Source organism: Canis lupus, chromosome 30, assembly GCF_003254725.2.
Source record: "Canis lupus dingo isolate Sandy chromosome 30, ASM325472v2, whole genome shotgun sequence".
NCBI lineage: Eukaryota > Metazoa > Chordata > Mammalia > Carnivora > Canidae > Canis > Canis lupus.
In genome coordinates this window covers 36,327,638-36,352,471 of record NC_064272.1, presented here as the reverse complement: position 1 = coordinate 36,352,471, position 24,834 = coordinate 36,327,638, and the positions used below count along the sequence as shown (strand labels likewise).

The following is a 24,834-nucleotide window of genomic DNA, read 5'->3' as shown; positions in this document are numbered from 1 at the left end:
TTCCTTTAAAAAGGTTTTATTGTGATCTCTTATTTTCACACCTCAGTAACAACTTTCCCCAAAGGGACGATAATACATAATCTTTATTCTAAAAAGGACATACAGAGAACGTATTGACAGCATCCGGCCAGTGACATCATTGATTGTTTTTAACAAAAATTAGTTAAGAAGCTCCTTTTTCCCTTTTGATCCTTGGTGCTGATACCAGACCAGCCCTTCACTCTCGTCTTACATGATCTGGCCCCACACTGCTGTCTCAAGAACAAGCTACAGGGATTGTTCTGGGTTCCCTTGGACGAGTGCAGCTGGAATATCCAACGGGCTGGGCCTCAATGTTTAGAGGTTTTTTCATCATTCCCCCCCTCACATTTAGACCGTTAAGAGCTGGGACCGTTAGACCGTTATTAATCTAGGATTTGTATTTGCCTTCGGGGCTGACACGCCCCCCCAGCCCGAGGATCACCCCCCCTAAGCCGAGGCTTCATCAGAACAGGCTACTGAGCAGAGGTCTGACGTTCCTTCCACGGAGGAAAGGATCAGTCATCCAGGAGGTAAAAGTCATCTCAAAAGCCAACAGCGTCACGTGCCCGGCTGGCTTGTGGAGCCACACACAGACCCACAAGCCCGCGCGGAATTCGTATAGGACCTGTCTGCCAGCCACGGGGCTCCCGGGAGGCCACACAGGCCTCAGCCTCCTCGTGGTCACTGGAACACATCTGGGTTCCCTGGTGCCGGGGGCACCTGGCCTCCGCGCGCCTGTGTCCTGCGCCCTTCGCTAACCTGCCACGTCCCCACCAGAGGAGCCCTGCCCCGGGGCCGTCCTACTCCTGTGTTTCTCTGATCTGGGCTGGTGCTTCAGTTGGCTGTGCTCCTGCGGCGGGCTCTGGCTCCAGGGGCAGAGACGGCGGCTTGGTGGGCTGGGCTGTTGCTCCGGCACCTAGTAACAAAGCAAACAGCTTGAGTGCTCAGGCCCACAATTCTAGAAGAAATCATTCTTTTTATTGTCAAGTCTCAAAAAGAAACCCCGTGTCTTCCAGGACCAGTGGGACGGTGCTGTGTCTGCACGGCTGTGAAGTAGACCAGAGCTAAGAATTAAAGCAACAGTTGTTTGCCTTCAAGGACTCACTGAAAAGAAATCGAATTACCTGCCCGAGGCTGCCTTACGAGGTCTCGCTTCAACGTCGCCTGCCTTCTCTTACGGAAGGTACTGGTATTGCTGAACTTGAATGTATCGTCAAGCCCCAGTGTTTCAACCGCTCGAGAAGCCTGCCAGTAGCCGCTCCCTAGTGCACAGCGTGGCTAAGAAAGCAAGTGCCAATCTGGCCGGCATATGGCAGTTTCCCCTTCCAGGAAGCCCTGCTTACAGGCGTTCTGAGTCTGAGAAGTGTAGGCCTCGCCAAGAGCCACAATCCCTCTGCTGGCACACGTGGCCCAAACCCACGAGGACTCAGGGCTGCGTGTAGCCGCCTACCTGATGGGAGTTTCCTGTACGCAGCTGCCGACGACATGGCCTGTCCCAGAGCCTGGTTAGAGCCCAGGGGCTGCTGCAAACTGGCAGCTTTGCTGGCTGAAGCGCTCCGGTGCTTTGACTTGGTGTCTTTAACTGGTTTCGTCCAGACCAGCGCCTCCCCGACCTGCAGGGCAGCTCCCAGCTTCTGGGCCATCTCTACCATCTTGGGCCCACATGGGAAGAGAAAATGGAGTCACATATCCCACCGGCAGAGACCAGCCTACCTCCTTCTTCCTAGGCCTTCACCTGGGAGTCTGAAATCCTGTCTGCTGGTATCTGAGAGAGGAAGCATCTACTGCAAGGAGCTCCTCCTCCAGCAGCAGAGAATACGCACTCCCCTTAGGGGCCGCGAGGGGACGCATACAGGACCTCAAACCTGGACCTCAAACCCCACGACTCCAGTCTGGCGCATCACAGGGTGCGAGACAGGGAGGAAGCTGCAAAGGGACCCAGGCCTCAACTCCGCTGTGCTACATCAATAAGCTAACTCAGCCTGAATTTCCTCTTACTGTTTTCTTCTGGGAGTTTTCCTTAGGCTATTACTGAAGACTTCATGCCGCCAGGAACACCAAAGCCAGAATGGGCATGAACCTTCAGAATACTTTGGATTTGGATTATCTGGGCTTGATTCATCCCCGCACAGCCTCCTGGGCACTAATAAAAAGACACACCTCTGCGTCAAATTCCAGAGAGGGGCTGTCCTTGAGCAGACGGATTTTCTTCTCCATCTCCTGGAACTGGGCCAGGGCGCCCTTCCTCTCGCCCTGGTTGTACAGGAGCACCGCATAGTTCAGGTTCACCAAAGGGTTACACCTGCGGCAGAAGGAGCCTGTGGGGCTTAGGCTGCGCAGGCGGGGCTCGCTCGGGGCCTTCCACGCCCGAAACACAAACCCGGGCCGAGCAAACTCCTTCCTCGCGAGGACGGCGAGCTGAGAACACCTGCTGCGCGCACCTCTGGAGGCGGGTCCAGGAGGTACATGCCAGGCAGCAAAGCCGGGGGCAGGGGAGCAAGCCTGTCACCTTGGCCCCCAGCAGGCCACCAGGGTGGCCCCCCGCCGCTGGGCAGATACCAGGGGAGGAAGTCCCCGGGGAGTTCAGTTTGTCGGAAGGTTAAGCTCAGAGTCCCACCTGCTGCTCCCCTAGCCCGGGCTCCTCCTCTGGCCTCTGGACCCCTAACCTCGGGCTGGAAGCCTCTCAGCAAGAGCCCGGGTCACACCAGGGCTGCGGCGCCCCCTGGTGGCCCGCCCGCGGCTTACCTGTCCAGACGGGCCGCTTCCGCGTAGGCTCTCCTGGCGTTCTCCGGGTCTTCCAGGTTGGTCAGAGCCACTGCAACAAAGAAAGAGGGCACCGCGGCTGGAGAGCCCAGCGTAGAAGGCAAAAGGAATGTTTCAAGACCACCGGCCGCCCAGCCCCCAAACTGCAGTCCTCCTCTGCCCTCTCGGCTCCTGGAGCCACAGCCGGTGCCCCGTGTCATCTGCTCTGACGGTCCCTCCCCAGATCCCTCCCTGCGGTCAGCTGTGGCCGAGCCCTGTGACACTGCTCTTGTTCAGGTGCAAGTTGTTTCAGGCGTGTCATTTTGTCCCCACCTGCCACAAAGCCGCTGGGCCTTGTCCTGACTTACAAACCCATCTGACCATGTCACCACCTGAGTCAAGAGTCCTCCCTGCTTCTCCATTACCCATAACCATGATCTTTAAACTGCTGTTAGCAACAGAACGTGCTCTCTTTTTTAATCAGTGTTTTCTGGAAGCCTCTTCTATAAAACAAAGCAAAACAGAGCCATTCCGGAAGCCGGGTCCACTCCACCTCCCCCCCGCCAGCCACGTGCTCACTTCTATCAGACGCAAAAGGGGAGATCCAGGAATACAGTTGGAAAACCTCAGCCTCTAGGATAAAAGACTTAGGATAAAGGCCAGAGCCCTTCCACTCGTGCCCTCCGTGATGTGGCTGACCCCAGGCCCTCTTTCCTGATTCCTCCCCGACCCGTGCTCCACCCCCACCCCCCACCCCACTCACTGCACGGCCACCGTGCAGCTCCCGGCTGCTGGCCTTTGCTCCTAGCTCTTCAGCCACGCTGTGCCAGTGAATTCCAGCTAAGCCTTCAACATGTAGCGAAGGCCAAATCTACTTTGTTAAGTCAGAAATGCTGCTCCTGCCTCCCAGTAGGGCTGTTAGCCCTGCATCCCCATCAGAATGGAGCTGGCTCTGCATTCAGGCAACCCCCAGTTAAGCACCATTCAAAGTGCTTCTGCAGCCTTCCTCTTATAAACAAGAACCCCACAATAATGATCTAAAAAAACCCACCTGAAGACCACACTGTCAATGAGAATGTAGAAACTGCTTTCAGGCTTACATTTATTAAGTCTAGTATATGGAGAAATATCCCCCAGAAAAAATATTAATTGGTACTTTAATGTTATAGTAACACATTAATAATAATAGACCAGTTATGTAATGACAACAAAACCAATAATCTTCATTGGTTATTTAATCACGTAATCCTCCCTCCCCACTGAGAGACCCCACTGAGGTCCTTCCCCCAGTACGTAGTGGAAGCAGGACCCTCCTAAAGCCCAGGCTCTTCACACTCAAGCATATGTGGAACTTAGTTGGGCCCCCCCACTCTCTCTCCTCTACATAAATGAATTGTTAAGCCAAGGGAAAACAACTGGTAAAAGATGAACTAGGGATGATCTTGATTTAACCTGCTGGTCTCTGAGTGAAATGCCCCCAAACTAGGAGCAACTAGATATTCTTCTTTTCCAAGCTCTAGGACATTCATCTGGGATCTGCAAGGCAACGGCTTCTACGGGACATTTATCACCAGCCTCGTATGGTTCTAGACCATTTTCCATCAACAAGACCACAGAGGGGCTCTGCCCACAGATGTCTCTTACCAGCCAAGAGCATGAAGAGCTCCCCCATCTTTGGCTGGAGGTTGATGGCTGCACTGACAAAATGGAAGGCCGACGCATACTGCTGCATGGTCAGGTGGACAAGGCCCAAATTATACAGAATCTTCCAATCGAAGGGAGCCAAGTAGTTGGCTCGTTTCAGGCAGCTGATAGCCTGCAGGAGAGAGGGGGCACTCGAGTGGCTGGAACAAGCCGGGCAGTCCCAGGGACCGCGTGGACGAACACAAATGAGAAAGACGGGAAGCCACTCACTGCCACGTATTTCTTCTTGCCGAAGAAACACATTCCAATGTTATTCCACAGTGGAGGACTTTCTGGAACGGCACAAGCTACGACTCTGTATTTGGTGAGGGCGACATCAAAGTCCCCATGGGTCTGCATCATGCTGCCTGCTGCCAAGATGGCCTGAAAACACAGGACACGCAAAGCTGGTAACTAAGCCATTCCCAGAAAACTGCAGCAGTGAAGCAGTCATTCTGGGTGTAGACACTCAGCAGGCCCATCACACGGACAGGAAATAAACACTTCTTCCAGGCCACAGAGAACATATTCGAGTTCTCAGGAGGAATGTCCCCACACATTTTCGCTGCACAATGCAGAAAAAGAAAAGATAAAAGGTCAGTGACTTTACCTAGCTCATCTGTTTCCTACTTCTAGTCAAGGAAGTCAATATTTCAGAAAGTCAAAGCCCTTTCAGTCAACAGCGGCCTCTCATCTGTTCCCCGTGGCCCCTACATGGTACCCCAAGTGCTCCACACAACTCATAAACTGCTGTCTTTGGCCACTTAAGGTCCAGCTTCTTCTGGCACCACCTGGCGGGGGGGGGGGGGGGGGGCATCTTGAGGCCTCCGTGGTCCAGCCCTCTCATTTCTCTGAGGAAAGGCGTCCACGTTGGAGAGCCGGTGGCGTCAGCCTACGTCTTCCACGGCAGAAGAGACAGGACCAGGTCTGCACCCTTTGTCAAAGCTTGTTTGGCTGCATCTCCCTCCACGACATTCATCTGCTACACGATCCCCGCCCCAAAGTCCTATCTGGACAAGAGTTATCCCTGCAGATTCATTAAGAACCCAGAAGTAGGGATCCCTGGGTGGCGCAGCGGTTTGGCGCCTGCCTTTGGCCCAGGGCGCGATCCTGGAGACCCGGGATCGAATCCCATATCAGGCTCCCGATGCATGGAGCCTGCTTCTCCCTCTGCCTGTGTCTCTGCCTCTCTCTCTCTCTCTGTGACTATCATAAGTAAATAAAAAAAAAAAAAAAAAAAAAAAAGAACCCAGAAGTCGTTCACCAGATTCTCCTCGGACAGTAGCTGTGGAAGCTTTGTTCACTTCCTGAGTAACACACGGACCTTCACCAGCGCGACAACTTCACTGCGTGACAGGCCTGTGACAGCAAACATGTGCTTGTAGAAAATAAGCAGAGCGCTAACACTAAGGGCCGTGTCTATTTATACTTTTCCTAAGAGAAAGGTGATTTCTCGGGTATCCAAAATGCTTTCTAGGGCCAGATCGCCTCTGGCAACAGCAGGAACACCTATTTGAAGGCCCTGGGGTTTGACAGCCCATGATACCTTGTAGTTGGTAGGGTCGTAAGTCAGTGCATTTCCAAGGTGTTCAAATGCCTTCTGGTAAATGCCGAGCTTGGAGAAAAAGCAAACCAGAGAATTGGATCAGTGGAGAGAGAGCAGTTAAGGAGTCTGGCCAACCACACCCTGAACTGAAATGCCTGGGCTTTCCAGTTGTCATGATAAAAAAAGCTACAGATACCAGATAAAAAAAGAAAACTAAAAATCCCCATGTTTGTTGATTTCCCCTGAAGGTCAAAGTATCTGTTTGCCAGAAACCACCTCTGGCACGCTCTGCTGTTCCACACTAATGCCTCCTTGGCAGAAAATGGGCTGCTTAGCCTCATTTCCCTGGGGCCAACATCCAAGCCAAAGCCCAGGAAGGCCCAGAAAAACAAAACAGACAGAAAGGCCGCCCTGGAGGCAGAGCTGCAGGGTCAGCTAGGAGGGACCCCGAGGAGCCGGTAGGGGCAGGGTGGGGAGGGCGCAGGGATATGGCGGGCGCAGGCTGGTACAACTGAACTGCAGGCACTAAAAGAATGCCATTCACATGCAGGAAAACGTGGAGGGGAGGGAGACTCCTTGTTCCAGACAGACAGGGACCTGGCTGGGAAGAAGGAGCAACAGAAACCGCCTCTGCCCCAAAGCCCCACTGGGGCTCAAGGCTTCTCCCACCACGACATAAGGTCCCTCCCCACCCCCGTTATTTCTCATATATGCTTTTTCCTTAAGTGGGTAAGAATCAGAGCTGCAGTAGCCTCAAACTGACTGGTTTGCTTCTGATTTAATGCAGGGAATTCAGTCCTGACAGAGAATATCAGATGCAGAGAGGAAGGTTCCTGCGCTTCACAGGCTCGAGTAAGATGTGTTGTGTTACAGTCCAATCAAATCGCAGGGAAGCCACAATCCACACAAACCCAAAACCATTTCTAACATTGGGGCATGAATGAGTCAAGGTTCCCTCCTTACCTGTAAGTACAGTAGTCCCAAAGTCGTAAGAAGTTCCGTGTTTTCTGGCGAGAACCTGCAACACAGAGGTCAACGCGGAGTGCTCAGAGGGAAGCGAGACTGAGAGACGCCAAGACCTGGCCGTGACGTGCCCGCAGACGGCACCTGGCAGACACGTGTGCCTCCTACTCCCTGTGAAAAGTCCTGCAGGGGATTTGGGAATTTCCTTCAAAAGCAGGTCATCTCAGCCCTGGCTACAGGATGAGTTGCTCAGCAAGAAAGAAATGGGACGCCTGGGTGGTTCAGTGTTTGAGCGTCTGCCTTTGGCCCAGGGCCTGATCCTGGAGTCCGGGGAACGAGTCCTGCATCGGGCTCCCCGCATGGAGCCTGCTTCTCCCTCTGTGTGTGCCTCTCATGAATAAATCAATCAATCTTTAAAAAAATAAAAAATAGAATCCAGACTCCTTTATCAGGACTGTTCCTTAAGGCCTAAGTCCTAAGAACCACCTATGGAATATTCTGTGTGACTGTCCTGATTACTGATGTAACTAACGTCCAATGCTCCATAAATCAAGTCAGCCTAAAACACACAGTTGTAGCCAGTTCCCGCTCACAGCTTGGTTGGTTGGTTGGTTGGTTGGTTGGTTGGTTGGTGGTTTTTCTGGTCTCCCGGTACTGACAATGCGAGCCCACAGTTTTCTACGTGGTTTAGGATCCCAGGGGTCCTAAGGCTCTGCTCTCCATATTAAGCAAAAAGCCATACTAAGTAGCCAAACTAAAAAAGAAGGAAGCCACACACCAGCTTGAGGAAAAAATTAACCATTGGCTTTGGGGAATAAACGCTGACTTAATAGATTCTTTGCTTTCCCAACCCCTCACAGATACTTGCCTTTGTCACAAAAATCTAAGCAACACTGAGCTGAGCTGTTCTGTCTGTAGGATCATCAGCAGTTTCAACAGTGAAAATGCCAAAATGCAAAGAACAGCGTCTCCTGCTTCTAAGGAATGAGGGGCACTGGTTACCTATGGAGAGAGCAGCGCCAGAGAGGCCAGCGCCCCAGCCAGAGGAAGCCCAGCTGCCAAACGGAGCTTACTCCGTTCCACTGAGTATCTGCCCTTCACTTTCTGCCGTAATCCTATATCCACTTGGATCGCCTCCCACCCACAAACCAATTCTGTAACTTCACTGGTTCTGGTGGCATCCCCCTCACCCTCTCACCAAAACATGGCTACCATCTCCAGAGCTGGGTCCTAAGCAGTGGTCTCCATTCTCAGTGAGGTTCCAGATGCTCACTGTCCCCTTTTTCCCTTGGGAATTTTACTGACTTACATCCTTGACGAGCCCCTGGAAGAATGTCACCCTCTAGATTTCTGTGAGCTAATCTCAAAGAGCCTGCTTTAGAAGACAGAAGTCAGGGATCAGGCTCCCACCCAGCCCCACAGAAGCTTACAATAGTCTACATGGGCTCCTTCCTACTTGTCCCTGTAAACTTAGCCTCTTGGTGACAAGAGTCTTTTGTAACTTAACAAATCAAGGGGTTTTTTGTTTGTTTTTTAAGATTTATTTATTTTGGGGCAGGGAGAGAAAGAAAAGGGGGAGGGGCAGAGGGAGAGAGAGAAACTCTGAAGCAGACTCCTCTCAAATGGGGAGCCTGACACAGGGCTCGATCTCACAACCCTGAGATCACAACCTCAGCCAAAATCACAAGGTAACTACTGAGCTACCCAGGTGCCCCAAGCCAAGGGAATTTTATGTCTTTTTAGACACAAAATGTGGTTGAAGAAAATTCAGAAAGAAGTGTTGTGGATGGTAGAACCAGAAAAGTGACTACCATGGTAGGAGACAAAAGTGACTGGGAGAAATCTAAGTTTAGTTCAGAGACTAATTATCACGAACAGTACACTCTGTGGCCAAACATCCTGTTAAGTGACACAACCAACGAGACATCTTGCTATAGCTATTCCACTTAAAACAAACAAGACCCTATATTAAAAAGATAAGATAGTATGTGTCCCTAGAGAAGAAACATGGAACGCCATCCTGGGAAAGCCAGTCAGTTCCATTATCAAAGGGTTTGGCCTACCCTACTGATGTTTTGCAAACAAGATACTGGTCTCATGAGAATGAAGGCCACATGTTTTTTAGTGAATCAGATTTCTGACCCCAAGGTCTCTGGAAACAAGCACTGCTATAAAGTTTAATACCACAATGGCAGACTACCAGCGGACTCCAAAGTCCATCCGCCCCTTCCTCCTGAGCACGTGTGTACCCATTTCCCTTGCAGCTCGTGGCCACCTCACCTCATAAACCATGGAATGTGGCAGGTTCTGAACCAGGAAAACCTTCCTTCGAGCTGCTGACTCAGCAGTACCTGACCCACCGCCCCTTACCACAGCCTGGAACATGGATGCTACGTTACGTTAGCTCCCACCATGCGTGTGAAGGCAACACGTGAGGAATGGTGAGCTGAAAAAGAACCTGGATCCCTGACTGGTCTTGTGGAGCAGAGCTCTCCTGCGAGGCCGGACTAGCCAAACTGAGGGTGAGAAACACAAGTCCTCCTTATGTAAGCAAGCCCTTGGGAGCTTTTAACCTTAGCTTGAGCTTTACTCTAACTCACACAGCTGGTAATCAGTCATGGTAATCCGTAATCAGTCTTAAATTTGGGGGTTCGTATGTCTACTCCCATTTATTTTCTCATTGCCTTAAAGAAAACAGACATACTTACTCCACTGCTTTCTTATAGATTTCGATGGCTTTGTCCAAGTCTCCCTGCAGCAAGTGGATCTTCCCCAGCATGATGTAAGTCAAATCATGCCTGTTAAGATGTAGGGCATTGTGCAGCTGGTCATGTGCCTAACAAGATCCGTGGAGTAAAGAGAACCAAATCACTAGCATGAAAGGACAGTGGCCTGGTGTAGCCAGCGTAAAAACAGAGCTCCTGCCGTACTCATGCAGGAACACCACATGTCGGACAACAGCCCCCACTACCCCAAAAAACTAAAACACACCCAAACTGCGTGCTGACAGGATAGATGGCAACATGGGGTGTCTGCCTCTGGAGCCACGTGGGAGAGTATTTATACGAGATGATTAACCTGAGTATTCTCTGCTTCTTGATATTTATACCCATGACTCATACTTCATAATTCAAATGAGCGCCATAGTACAGAATCCAGCACTGCCCTGAACTCCATCCCAGCTGCACCACCTTCCGCGGGGTGGACCTCATTTTCCTCGCCAATATTTTGATCAATGAATGCATGCCCTGTTCTCATTTATTCACCAACATGTATTCACTGACAAACTCCTTGCTCTGGAAGAGCTTTATCCTAATAGTTGACCATAAGGGCTTTAAGTCATTCATTGATTCAACAACCATTTACATCACTGTCCAGTATTAGATTTGCTCTGTTAGCTTTACAGTAAAATCTAAATACAATTCTCCTTCTCCTCAGTACAGGTCTGACCAAAGACCAATCCCACCTCTCCCTTGGTTCAGAATAACCCTATGAATAGAAATGTACTTGCTTGAAATATTCTCTGAGGAGAAAACTCTCCTAAGCAAGTATATCACACTGCAGATCTGCCCAGGAAACTTAAGGAGACCCGCTAAATAAATCTAAGTTCTTACATGGAAAATAACATTATAAATTTAACTGTCAGAAATCAGATCCACTTAAAACTTAAATTCATTTCCAATAACCTTAAAAACTAAAATCAGTTGCCATCAGACCATAAGATAGCTCTCTCAGCCATGATTACACTTTTAAGACCCAAGAGTTCACTTTTTGATATCTAAGTTTTATTGAACATTTGTTTCTATACTGGAAAATTACACTGGGGATGGACGAGAGGAGGGGGGAGAAGTGATTTTACTGCCATTCCCTCCTAACATTTCTAGAGTTTGTCATTTTCTTGCTAAAATCAGAAAAGAAAAAAAAGCAAATGGATGAAAAATGAGAATAAATGTATTGCGCTTTCAATTTTTGCTTCCAAAATCTCTACATGCACTTCCCAGGAATAATACGCCACGAGCGAGGTAGCCTCTGCAACGAGTGGACCCTCAGTGGGCTCCCAAGCCCAACACTCAACCGCCACCACCATTCCCATATATTACCTTGTCGAACTGTTTCAGATAAATGTAGCAGACTCCTAGGTTGTGACAGATCTCCTACACACAAAAGAAAGTAAAACAGCATACATGTAAACTCCACCGTTACGATCAGAATGAAACAACAGGCATCTAGGGACTGTTGCTGTCCAGCAAAACTTACATTTTAAATGGCACTACAGGTAGTTTTTTTTACTAGATTTCGTACTTAAATACATTTAATTCTACAAAACAGGTTTTTAATATTAAAAATTCAGAATATAAGAGAAAAAAGCAGAGTAAACTAAACAGGTGATCATCCTGGGTCTTTGGAGGGGGTACATACCCAGCTCAGCCCCAGGCCTGCTCTTCTCTAAGGGCTGCCCTCCTCACAGAAGAGACTGCCCATAGCCCCTGCTTCACCTCTAAGGAAACGTGTGTGTGTGTGTGTAGGTGTGTGTGTAGGTGTGTAAATCAGATTCCTCCTCCTAGGAATCTAGGACTTGACTAGGTAATGTGGACTTGAGGCCCAGCCACACTATCTGGAGGCCACTGAAACGGAATATATGGAATTAAAGCCAATCTGCTTAAGTCTACAAACCTTGGCCCAAATCCATCCTCTGCTTTACTTGTAAATAAAAAAAATTTTTTAAAGATTTTATTTATTTTTTCATTAGAGACACAGAAAGAGAGAGAGGCAGAGACACGGGCAGAGGGAGAAGCAGGCTCCATGCAGGGAGCCCGACGTGGGACTCGATCCCGGGACTCCAGGATCATGTCCTGGGCTGAAGGTAGATGGTCAACCCCTGGGCCACTCGGGCATCTCTGTTGTAAATAAAATTTTACTGGAACACAGCCAATGACTTGTTACACGTTGTCTATAGAACTTTCACACTAGAACTTTAGAGTTAAGTAGTTACAATAGAGACTATATGAAACCACAAAGCTTAAAATATTCACTAGGCCCTTTACAGAAGCAGCTTGCCAACTGCTGACCTACAGAAAGAAAAAATGAAGCAGCAATGCAGAGTAGCCACCTTGGTTACTAAAGCTTTCCGGTTCTAGTTCATCGTAAGTCTGCATTTCCTGACCTTGAATTCTAAAGAATCTCTCTTTCCTTATACTGAATCTCCCCTTATCTGCAGTAGCTTAAGAGAAAAGAGGAAGCAGGAGTGAGGAAAGTGCTCTATGGGAAACAGTGAGGACCTTCTTGTTAGGAGTGGAGAGGTGTGGGAGGACATTTAGATCCAGGAGGACATTTAGATCCAGAAGTGTCCCTGTCTGAAGAAACACAGACCCCAGGACTCAGAAACAAATGGTTCAATGTGTTCCAAGTCTCCTAAAATAACAAAATAAGGTTCACTGATTACCTACTTCACATCAGGCTCTATGCCAGATGGTTGTCATATATGTACTACTTTAATATTCCCAGCAAATCTGAAACACAGGTGTAACAATTTGGACTCCAGAGAGAAAAAAACCTGAAGCTCAGGTTAAGTAGTTTTCCTAACTTTATTTTTTTTTATTTTATTTTTTTATAAATTTTTATTTATTTATGATAGTCACACAGAGAGAGAGAGAGGCAGAGACACAGGCAGAAGGAGAAGCAGGCTCCATGCACCGGGAGCCCGACGTGGGACTCGATCCCAGGTCTCCAGGATCGCGCCCTGGGCCAAAGGCAGGCGCCAAACTGCTGAGCCACCCAGGGATCCCAGTTTTCCTAACTTTAGACCAAGTATCAGCACAAGGGTTTATGAGGTCAAAATCTTCAGAAGAATTTCAACTATACATAAATGTAGACAGAATCACCATGGGCTCATCACTCTGTCCCAACAACCATCTAATCCATACTCCCATCTACCCCACTACCTTACAAAATACCAGCTAGGGGCAGCCCGGGTGGCTCAGCGGTTTAGCACCGCCTTCAGCCCAGGGCATGATCCTGGAAACCAGGGATCGAGTCCCATGTTGGGTTGTTGGGCTACAAGGTCCATGCAGGAGCCTGCTTCTCCCTCTGCCTGTGTCTCTGCGCCTCTCTGTGTCTTTCATGAATAAATAAATAAAATCTTTAAAAAAAAAATACCAGCTACCGTAACATCCACAAATGTTTCAGTATGTTCTAAAGCAGGTCTTTTTTTTTTAACTACTTAGAATACCATTATCAGACCTGAAAAAAAAATAACTGCTTATTTCAGATACTGAGTCATGTTCAAGAAGCATAAAACTCATAAATGTCTCACACCCCATAAAAGGTTTTTTTTTTTTATAGTTTTTTTTTTTTTCTTAAATCACAATCCAAATAATGTCCACACATTACAAAGCACTGGGACTTGAACTCAGCTTGCCTCCAAAATGTGTGTACTTTCCCATTAACATACAGATGGAGGTGGAAAGAGGAGAAATGTACCCATGCTTGTCCTTTAAGCACCCTAAAACTAACTAATCCCTAACTCTTTAACATCATTTGTCATAGATAGTACTTGAGAAGGCAGCAGCAACAGGCCTTAAACAAACTGACGACAAAGGAAAATAAGAGTTAAATTGTGTCTTTCACAGAATGAGGGAATCCAACAGATATCCTGCAAAAGGCAGCTGGAGAGTGGAAAAATCACAGGCCCACAGTAAGGAATCTTAGAGTCTAGGCCTGAATTCTAGCTCTGGTTCTGCCCCCATCTCACTGTGCTTCTTTCAGCAAGTCACTCGAGCTAGCCAGAGCCTCGGCTTCTCACCCCTCTGAGGTCAACAGGATAAAGTCTCCCTACTTAACAGAGCGGTTTCAGAAGTCAAATGAGATACCAGCAGGAGGAATGACTATCCCCCTGTTGCAGCCACACTATGGCGTACCATGATGAGTCCAAGAAAGTAGGGCTACAAGGTCTTCCGTGGGCCACAGGAACTTAGAGGCAAGTAGGACACAGAGTGGCAGCTGGGGGCACGACCACCTCGACTAGCACCAATGGAATGGAATGGTTCTCACAAGGGAGTCAGTAATACCGAATGAGCTCCTTCAACCAAGTGGATGGATGAGCAGATACTCTCTATACGCCCAAACGACTCTGAGCTCCCCTGCTCCACTTGCTCCGTATCTTGCTCTGAGGGCTCTTTTCCTCTTTAGCTCAGCCCTTCAACGCTTTTTCTAGGCTTCCACCCTCAGCTCATTGAAGAGTGATCTCATCCCATTTCATGTCTTTAATCATCACCTTTATATTGTTGACTCCAGGATTAATCTCTCTAGCCCAGAACACTTGAGTTTCAGATTTCTACATCCAGCCATGCACTGACCACACCTCAATTTAGACAACCTACCAGAAGCAAAAACACATCACGTCCACAATCTTAAAGACAGGATTTAGCTCTGACTGGTTATCATCCTCTCCCAAAACTTCCTTCTCTTCTCGTCTGTATTTCCTATTCTAGTTGATTGTCCCATAATCCATCAATCCATCTTTGTATTTCCAGTGCCTGTCATGTAGCAGACATTCATTTGTTCACTGAATGAACGAATGAATGAATGAATTTTCCCTTATCTTTGGCTCCATTTTGGCATTTAGGTATAAAATACTTGGTGGCATCTCCGTCTTCAGACCTACAGAAGTGACCAACAAACGGAAACTTCTCAAAAATAATAGTGCCGTAAGAACTGCAGGAGAAATCCACGCCAGCTCTCCGTATGAACCAATCTAATCTCTCACACACAGTTAGGTCTTTCCAAGAGTCGTCAGCTATTAGAAAAAAAGCCCCAACAGCCTGAGAAAGAAGAACCAAAATAAAGAGAGGAAAGAAAACGTAATTCTGGAAGGTAGAACAAAACTTCGGGATCCCTGGGTGGCGCAGCGGTTTAGCGCCTGCCTTTGGCCCAGGGCGCGATCCTGGAGACCCGGGATCGAATCCCACGTCAGGCTCCAGGTGCATGGAGCCTGCTTCTCCCTCTGCCTGTGTCTCTGCCTCTCCTTCTGCCTGTGTCTCTGCCTCTCTCTCTCTGTGTGTGACTATCATAAATAAATAAAAATTAAAAGAAAAAAAAAACCAAAACAAAACTTCAAGAGTCAGAGACATGGAGAGGCTATGTCCCTGAATATACAGAAAAAAGACAGGGAGGGGGAATATGTTAGATGCAAGGTAAGAGACACGCAGAACAAATACAGAACACATTTAGGACAATGGAAAACTGTGGCAGATGCCACTAGTTAATCCACTCTCTTTTTTGCCCTTCCTAACAGACCCTAACTTGGTTTAACATGTCAATGTATCCAATGTAAAAACTATACTTCCCAGCCTTCTTTAAAGCTTGGGGGGTGAGGGGGGGAGTTGATATGACACAAGTGGCAGTTGATTGGGGATTTCAGGGAAAGCTATACTTTCCTAATACAGTCTGTCTTTTTCTCTTTGTTGTTTCCTTTTTCTCCCTGCCTGGAATGATGATGTGATGTTAGAGCTGCAGCAGACACCTTGTGACCATAAAGAAAAAGCCTCATCCTTGACGTCTTGGACCACCAAGTCAATGTTGGCAACTACTTACCTGGATTTGTTTCATGAGAAAAAATAAACCCCTAATTGGTAAAGCCAATGTTTAGTCAAATTTTTTATTGCAGTTATAAACCCTAACTGGTATAAAGAGACAAGAGAAGCAAGAAGAAAAAAAGCAAAGAACTACTCAAAGAAAATTTCCCTGACCCAAAATAGGGCCAGGATCCTCAGAGAAAAACCATCTGAGGATCCACAGATCAGGGGGAGGGGGATGCAGAGGAAAGAAACACTTCTGGGCAACCATTATTGATATTTCAGAACTCCAATGATAAAGAGAAAACCCTAGAAGCTTCTAGAGAGGAAAGTGGAGTTATCAACAAGAATCAGACTGGTAAGAGTGTCAGAAAACCAGGCAGCAATGTCTGCTAAGTTATAAGGAAACATGATTTTTGATCTTATGCTTAGCTAAACCATCAATCAAGTGTGAGAATAAAATAAAGACATTTGAGTCACATAGGAATTCAGTAGCAATAACAAAAGACAAATGAAACCATTAGCAGGTCACTAATAACAAAGAACAAAGTTCTCCACTTACCCAATCTTTCTGGTTAAGTTTAGCTGCTTCATTATATACTTCAATGGCAGCTTTATGTTTTCCCAAAAGAAATCTGTGGAAAAGATAACATTTTCTGTAACTATTAACTCAAAGCTTTTTACAGGACTCACTCCACTAGTCCTTCATTTGACCCATATTCCATCTGGGAGAAAATTCTGGAAGCCTCTTCCCTATTAGCTGGCTGTGCTGCTTTGGCCAATGAGGTTGGTATTTATCAACAACAGAAGCTCTTTTGGTAGGGGCTGCACTGATAGCTGGCCCACAGTCTTGGTCTCATTCTACACTGATTTTAGTGAAAGTCTTCTGTGATTTATTTTCTGCAACATACCACAAATGTAGAACAAAAAAGAAACAAGCCAAAGTATATTTGCCTGTTAAGCATTCATCATCACCATCTACATGCCCTTCCCTTCCAAGACTAAATCTCTTGCCTTGATATCAGATCCTGATTCTGAAGAGAGGCACAGGCAATCCAGGCTCTATGCAAAGACGGCACAAGAATGGATGACAGTAGGTAAGAAAGTGGGGCTGGAGACCCCGTGGGATACTTTATGGCTCTGGAGTAGAAAAACTATCAGCGTACCTAACAGTTTATAAAGACTGGAGGTTGACTGCATCCAGGAAGTGTCAGGGCATCCACTCGACTCACACTTACTAAAACTTAACTATGTCAAGCATTTTAGTAAGTGTTAGAACAGCAGATGAAAAGAATTCTATGGGTTGCCAGTAAGAGAGGGGATCGAGGTAACAAGATATCACTATTTATATGATATCAGTGTTTCCTCATCCCTCTACACTATACAATGTTTGAAATACTCCCGTTCCTTCATACTTGATAACTCATTTTCTCAAATTTCAAAAGTAGTCCACTCTTCAAAGTGGATCCCAGTATCTCTATGGAGCAACTCTCCCTCTCTGTATCCGCAGGCTGGTCAGGCTGCCAGAATCAGCCACTGTGCCTGAGAACGCATTCTACGTGGTTGTCTGTGAATGCCCCAGGGCTTGCAGGCAGCAATTACTCACAAAGATCTGGCCACCTGTTTGAGGTTATCAGCACACTGAGGGCTGAGAACAGCACACGTCTGAAAGAGTTCTAGGGACTCTTGGATATTTCCTTCCAGGCGAAATATTAATGCTGCCAAGAGACAGAAAACACAGAAATAAATCATCACGTTCTGGGGAGAACAGTCTCATATCAGAAAAATTGAAGAAGAGGGACTTAAATCATACCAAAGGAATCCTTTGGATAACTGTATCTTTAACACAATCAGATAGGACCTCAGGTAGGCTGAAACAAGTAGCAAAATTGTTGACAATCTAAAACTTTTTCTAAGAAGGTATCTCAGAGCCACCTACTCCCCATTCCCAGCATCCACCACGTGGATAATCAGCTGCCTTGCAAATTATCCCACAAGTTCTTCATAATAAGGATATTCCTGGGCTTCCCCATCAAACACTCTATTTATCATGATAATTCAGACATCCATCTGGCTGTTTCCTGAGAACACTCAAACAGGGAAAAGGCAATCAAGGAGATTCTGGCTGCAAGTGCACTAATATCTCAGACTTGGCTTTCAGTATAGCAACCAATGCAAATCGGTCATTTTTCCCAGGCTTAAGTTTTCAGAAGAATTGACATGTTTAAGTATTATGAGGCACTGAAAGTCTGGAACTTGTAATATTGGCAAAAAAGGAGCACTTTTTTTTTTTTTTTCCATGATGTCCTAGGTGTGTCAGTATCTTACCAATTATGTCACAAAATTGTATATTAATCTGAAGGCTATCAATCCAATAAATAGTAAACAAAACCATTTACATCAAAGAATCAAAAGGAAAATTCCTAGAAAAACTAAAGATGCCAAAGGGTAAAATTTCAGTCAGTGGTTCCTATATTTGGTTTTTGATAAATTTCATCTATTCTCTGCTTTATCCTCTATACCTCTAGGCTTCTTCCCTTCATCCTACCACCCTTATAAAAAATCCTCAAGCCTTTCCTCATCTCTCTTAGCCTGACTACAAGGAGCCTTTCCGGAAGCCCCTTCTGGGCTTGAAGCTGCTGCCTGAAGCAGGGACCCTAACATTCACTCTGAAAACACTAGCCAGACACTAGAGAAATGGGGGAAGGACAGCAGCAACTTTTAATAAAACTAGTCATTTCTGAGGTCAAATCCCACACAATAATTATGTTGATTTCAAACAATGTAATACTGAATAAGACCTTTGTAGAACATTTGAATTTAAAGTGTTTCATAAAAAAAAAATAAAAAATAAAAAATAAAATGTTTCGTAAGTAGTTTGCTCTTCTTTTAGAACCTAGACAAAGAAAAAAAAAGAAAAAAAAAAAAAGAACCTAGACAAAGTATGCATTTCTCTAGCAACAAGAGAAGAAATATATATATCTTACCTTGGACATAGATAGCATATTCACATAAGCCCTGAGTCTCCTGAAGTTGCTCTTTGATAACAGCCTGAAAGAGGAAGAAATATACTTCTGAGTAATAGTTCAGTGTCTTGAAATGTTTTTAAGAAAAGGTAGACGTGGGCTATGAGACAGGAATCTATCAAAATCCTACAGGAGAACGCAGGCAGCAACCTCTCTGACCTCAGCCGCAGCAACTTCTTATTAGCCTAGTGTGTAAAGGCAAGGGAAATAAAAGCAAAAGTGAACTACTGGGACTTCATCAGGATAAAAAGCTTTTGCACAACAAATGAAACAGTCAAAAAAACTAAAAGGCAACCTACAGAATGGGAGAAGATATTTGCAAATGTCTTATCAGATAAAGGGCTGGTATCCCAAATCTATAAAGAACTTATCAAACTCAACACCCAAAACACAAAAAGTCCAGTTAAGAAATCTGCAGAAGACAGGAACAGACATTTCTCCAAATAAGACATACAAATGGCCAACAGACACATGAAAAACTGCTCAACATCATTCAGCATCAGGGAAATATAAATCAAAGCCACAACGAGATACCAGCTTACAATCAGTCAGAATGGCTAAAATGAACATTTCCATAAACAACAGATGTTGGTGAGGATGTGGAGGAAGGGGAACCCTCTTACACTGTTGGTAGGAATGCAAGCTGGTGCAGCCACTCCGGAAAACAGTATGGAAGTTAAAAATATAGCTACCCTAAGGCCCAGCAATTGCACTACTGGGTATTTATCCAAAGGATACAGTCATTCAAAGGGGCACATGCTCCCCAATGTTTATAGCAGCAATGTCCACAATAGCCAAACTACAGAAAGACCCTAGATGTCCATCGACAGATCAAAGAATAAAGAAGATGTGGTATTTGTATACAATGGAATAGTAGTCTCAAAAAGAATGAAGTCTTGCCATTTGCAACGATGTGGATGGAACTAGACAGTATTATGCTAAGCGAAATTACATAGAGAAAGACAATTATCATATGATTTCACTCATCTGTGGAATTTAAGAAACAAAACAGATGCAGTGTCTGTGTGGCTCAGTCGGTTGGATGTCTGCTGTCACCTCAGGTCATGATCCCAGGGTCCTAGGATTAAGATCCACATCTGGCTTCCTGCTCAGTGGGGAATCTGCTTTTCCATCCTCCTCTGCCCTTCCCCCCACCTGCTTATGCTTGTTCTCTCTTTATTTTTATTTTTTTTAATTTTTATTTATTTATGATAGTCACAGAGAGAGAGAAAGAGAGAGAGAGAGGCAGAGACATAGGCAGAGGGAAAAGCAGGCTCCATGCACCGGGAGCCCGATGTGGGATTCGATCCCGGGTCTCCAGGATCGCGCCCTGGGCCAAAGGCAGGCGCCAAACTGCTGCGCCACCCAGGGATCCCCTCTCTTTAATAAATAAAATGAATAATACAGTATATGCCAACTGAATTGAATTTAAGTTAAAATTTTTAAAAAAGAAAGAAAAAAGTAGACATGGTCAAGGAGCATATGTAAGAAATCTAGAATACAAATAATTACTAATAATGTTCGTTTGGAATTTTTTTTAAATTTCAACTCTCTTATGGCTGCTTATAGAACAAGGGTCAGCAAACAATGGCGCACGGGCCAAATCTGAGCTACATAGTCTGTTTTTGTAAAGCTCTCAAGCTAAGAGTAGTTTTCACATTTTTAAAGGGTTATAAAAGAATAAGATGAAGAGTATGAAACAGAGACTGTGGCCTACAAAGCCCAAAATATTTACCATCTGGCCCCTTACAAAAAAAGTTTCCCAACCCTTATCTAGAATCTAGGCAAGCTAAAGAAAACGTGAAAAGATTTCTAGGCATCACCGTAGATGCCAGGTGCTCTCTGATGGCAAAATACAGGCTCTACCTTCCTCCCGTGACAGGCTAAGCTCAGTATGAGACAGGAGTTCAGAGAACAAGTACCTGAGTCAACTTAGAGATTCAAGGAAGGCTTTCTGGAGTCAACAGTTTTAAAATCCTGTGTTGACAGGGGTTGGAGGAGAAACTGAGGTGGCTAAAGGAGGGAGAAAAGGGCTTCCAAGTCCAAGCTAAAGAAGTTGAGAGCCATAAAGAAGTTGAGAAGTTTGTAAGCTCTGTAAGCAGGAAGTAACCCGGTGCTATTTGCTCTGTAAGCAGGAAGTAACTCAATTCTATTTGCTTTATAGAAAAGTCATTTTTGGAGCACTGCTGAAAACAGATTGAAAGGAGGCAGGATTGGTGTAAGAATTCTTACAGTAATTTAAACAAAAATGATGAGAATTAACTAAAGCACGGAGAGAGAATAAAGTGGACAATTTCAAGAGACAGTAGACAAGGATCTCCAGAACTTACTGATTATCTATAATATACTAGGGAAAATAAATCAGGGGATTCTGACACAGACAGATGGGTGAAAGATGGTATCTATTCCTGCGAAAGAGTACAGGAGAAGGAACAGGGTTGGAGGAAAGCAGATAAATTCAGCTACAGAAAAGCTAAATTTGAAATGCCTGTGAAGCATCAGGTTTCAAACTGGTCTGAAGATCAGAAAAAAATGTATGAAATGAGCAGACAAAGGGATCAAGGAGAGGACCTAGGAACATCCCCAACTCTTAAGAAATAAATGAGGAAGAGAAGCCAAAAATAGGAAACAGAAAAAGTTGTCAAAAAAAGGAAAAGGGAAACCAGAAAAAGATAATATCATAGGAGAGAAAGAAACCTTCTGAGATTCATGTTGAACATGCCCAGTTCTGTCCAGTGCCACAGGTACAAATGCCACAGATTTAAAACTACAACCTCAGAAGCATGCAAAGTTCTGAATGCCAAAAAGACAAAACGAAGGATATATCTTGCATGTTTTAGTACTGTTATGTCATATATGTTACCAAAGATACAGTTTAGAGAAAAAGGAAATACACATAGTTTTTAAATATACATATAATGATCATGTTCACCATAATAAGAGAATTATAATACTCAATGAAATATCATTTTTAACCTATCCAGAGATCAAAAAGGTAAATACCGTGCTGTGTTGAGCATTTGTCCCCCACGAAAAGACCAAGTCCCAGACAGTGGCTCCTCCTTCATCCACATCTTGAAATGAGAAGACACATGGAGGACACCTGAACCTGACCCCCAGCCTACAGTCAGACCCAGGCAACCCACAGCCAGTCTGAAGGCCCATGGGCAATAACTAAATGTTTGTTGATGGAAACCACTGAAATTTTGAGGTTGTTAAGCAGCATTATCATAGCAAAAGCTAAGTGATACACAAAGGGTGGGGAGACACACAGTGTAGGAATTTGTACATTATTAGTGGGATTTAAACTGCCACAACTCTGTGTGACACATTCTGTTAGTTGCCTAACAAAGCCCGCCTCTTACGGTGTCTATCTTTACAATCACTCACCTTGCATGCTTCATAATCCTTCCGGATATAGTGGAGATGTATCAACCAGTTCTGTTTCTCCAAAATTGGAAACTCTTGAGCTGGAGAGCATATTTTGACAGACAACAGAGTCATTATTAGGTTTTCTCCTTTAGCATTGTGCTCACATGTGACTACAATCCTACTGCAGTAGCACATTAAATTCTTCATGCTGCTGATCACAAAAATATCATACATCAAAAATGTCTAGATCTTTAAACTAAAGATACTTGTCCTACTATTATACATTGAATATATACTTCTCTTCGGTTTTTGCAGCCTATCCTGTCAGTTTCTCAGACCATAACTTGGCCTGAAGAAAATAAAATCATTGTCTCTTCTCCCTTTCTCTCTCCCTGGTTATCGAAGGTGAGCAGACGACTCTCTAAAGGATATTTCAGGAATATTACAAACAAAACATAACACAGTTAACATCCCATCTGATAGATCAAAGGTAAAATAGTTAAACACAATCCTAGCAATAGCAAGTAAAACATTATACTGCTGCCCAGGAATGAGAAGGCAACAATGACCAAAAAAAATTTTAACTGAGTCACTGAAAACAATTTCTGATAAACCATAAAATGAGTTACTATCCTTTTGAATTTAAAAGTTTAAAAATATGGGTAAAAATACATTAAGAAAAACCTCTGTGGAAAAAAAGAGAAGGCTTCACACCGACAGAAGTAGGGAGGAAGGGGGAGGGAGGAAAGTTAAAAAGGAGTCTTCAGGAGCACTTGGGTGGCTCAGTCGGTTAAGCATCTGACTCCTGATTTTGGCTCAGGTCATGATCTCAGGGTCCTGGGATCGAGCCCCACATCAGGCTCTGTTCTAGGCGTGGGGCCTGCTTAAGATTCTTTCCCTCTGCTCCTCCACACACACCTCTCTCTCTCTCTCAAAAAGAAAAAGGAGGGATCCCTGGGTGGCGCAGCGGTTTGGCGCCTGCCTTTGGCCCAGGGCGCGATCCTGGAAACCCAGGATCGAATCCCACGTCAGGCTCCCGGTGCATGGAGCCTGCTTCTCCCTCTGCCTGTGTCTCTGCCTCTCTCTCTCTCTCTCTGTGTGACTATCATAAATAAATAAAAAATTAAAAAAAAAAAAAGAAAAAGGAGACTTTAACTCTTTAATGTTTAATTCTACACACACACACACACACACACATAGATCTCTAAACTATACATGACTAAATGTTTACACTTATTAAATCTGGCCAGTGAGTACACGGATGTTCATATTTTTATACACTTTAATACATATTTGAAATATTCCCTTTTAAAAATGTAAAAGAAAGAATACAGCAGGAAAACAGGTGGAAACAATTTCTAAATATTTGTCATCATTCTGTCCCATAACCTTAAGAGATACATCAACAGGAAACCTAAGATTTGTAGATCCATAATATGACAGGAAGGAAAAAAGTTTACTATGACCCAGAGTCAATGGTGCCAGAACACAATAATTAATGCTGCTTACTCCTTCCCAAGAACAGGGAATATCAATGGAATTTATAAGATAAAATTATGAAAGTATGGATATGCTTTTCTATGCCAGAAGGAAGAAACACTTCTATGTGAAACAATTACATAACCAAATAAACATGACAACTGCAAGAATTCTTCTCCCTTATAATTTGCCCTAGGTGCCAAAATCTCTTAGTAATCTCCCTAACTCACATTTTATATTAAATTTTGATTAATGCTAGGGAATGACATCCTGGATATATGAAGGCTGAGCAGAAAATTACTGTGCTTTGAATTTTATTGAAAAATTTTCTAAAATGACTAAGACTTTTCTAAGTATAAATAAAGTCTTCTTTGGTAAAGGATCTCTTCTGGGATGAGGAGATACAGCACATGTTTTGTTTTGTTTTTATGTAGAATTCCCATCCTGATTCAGTACCAGCTTTCTCGGGACCTATAGCAAATTATTTAGCTTCTCTGGGCCTCCATTTTTCCCTCAATAATTTTCAGTGGAAAATTAACGAAAAATCTGAAAGTGGTCATCCAATAAATGTAAATTTCCTCATGTTATAATAGGACTTATAATACTTTTCTGCCTCAACATATTATTTGGGACATTGAAAGATATGACAAATCTACTGAGGCAAGGAAAACAAAAGTAAAAATAAACTTTTGGGACTACATCAAAATAAAAAACTTCTGGACAGCAAAGGAAACCAACAAAAGACAACCTACTAAATGGGAGAAGATACTTGCACATGACATATCTGACAAGGGGTTAATATCCAAAATATATAAAGAACTTATAGAACAACAAAAAAAAATAATCCAATTAAAAAATGGGCAGAAGACAAGAACAGACATTTCTCCAAAGAAGACATACAGATGGCCAACAGACACATGAAAAGATGCTTAACCTCATTCATCATCAGGGAAATGCAAATCAAAACCACAATGAGAGATCACCTCACACTGTCAGAATCAATAACACAAAAGAAGCAACATGTGTTGGTGATGATGTAGAGAAAAAGGAATCCTTGTGAACTGTCGGTGGGAATGCAAACTGGTATAGCCACTGTGGCACAGTATGGAGGTTCCTCAAGAAGTTAAAAATAGAAATAACCTTCGATCCAGCAATCCTCCTACTGGATATTTACCCAAAGAATATGGAAAAACAAATTTGAAGAGATATGCACTCCTATGTTTATGGCAGCATTATTTACAATAGCCAAGATATAGTAGCAGTCTAAGCATCCATCAAGAGATGAATGGATAAAGATGTGGGGTGTGGGGCGTGTGTGTGTATGTGTAATGGAATATTTCTCAGCCATAAAAAAGAATGAAATCTTGCCACTTGCAACAACATAGATGGATCTAGAAGGTATAATGCTAAGTGAAATCAGTCAGAAAGA

At 44.7% G+C, this 24,834-nt stretch overlaps 1 protein-coding gene and 1 long non-coding RNA gene across 3 annotated transcripts in view; one reads left to right on the top strand and one right to left on the bottom strand.

The window, feature by feature from the left end:
* BBS4 (Bardet-Biedl syndrome 4) overlaps positions 1 to 24,834 on the bottom strand; it is a 57,560-nt gene continuing 32,726 nt past the window's right edge. For both annotated transcript variants that reach the window (XM_025472240.3, XM_049104344.1), the window contains exons 3-16: positions 21,945 to 22,024; positions 18,516 to 18,579; positions 17,135 to 17,246; positions 16,091 to 16,163; positions 11,056 to 11,109; positions 9,664 to 9,791; positions 6,956 to 7,010; positions 5,993 to 6,061; positions 4,678 to 4,830; positions 4,408 to 4,579; positions 2,767 to 2,836; positions 2,182 to 2,323; positions 1,472 to 1,673; positions 1 to 937 (exon numbers count right to left, since the gene is read on the bottom strand). In XM_025472240.3, coding sequence (XP_025328025.1) covers positions 822 to 937; positions 1,472 to 1,673; positions 2,182 to 2,323; positions 2,767 to 2,836; positions 4,408 to 4,579; positions 4,678 to 4,830; positions 5,993 to 6,061; positions 6,956 to 7,010; positions 9,664 to 9,791; positions 11,056 to 11,109; positions 16,091 to 16,163; positions 17,135 to 17,246; positions 18,516 to 18,579; positions 21,945 to 22,024 — 1,490 coding nt within the window. In that variant the 3' untranslated portion in view covers positions 1 to 821. The remainder of the gene's footprint in view (positions 938 to 1,471; positions 1,674 to 2,181; positions 2,324 to 2,766; positions 2,837 to 4,407; positions 4,580 to 4,677; positions 4,831 to 5,992; positions 6,062 to 6,955; positions 7,011 to 9,663; positions 9,792 to 11,055; positions 11,110 to 16,090; positions 16,164 to 17,134; positions 17,247 to 18,515; positions 18,580 to 21,944; positions 22,025 to 24,834) is intronic.
* Positions 9,660 to 16,096, top strand: LOC112675636 (uncharacterized). The gene is made up of 3 exons (XR_007407389.1): positions 9,660 to 9,737; positions 11,706 to 11,819; positions 15,462 to 16,096. It is a non-coding gene; the product is annotated as an uncharacterized LOC112675636 (long non-coding RNA).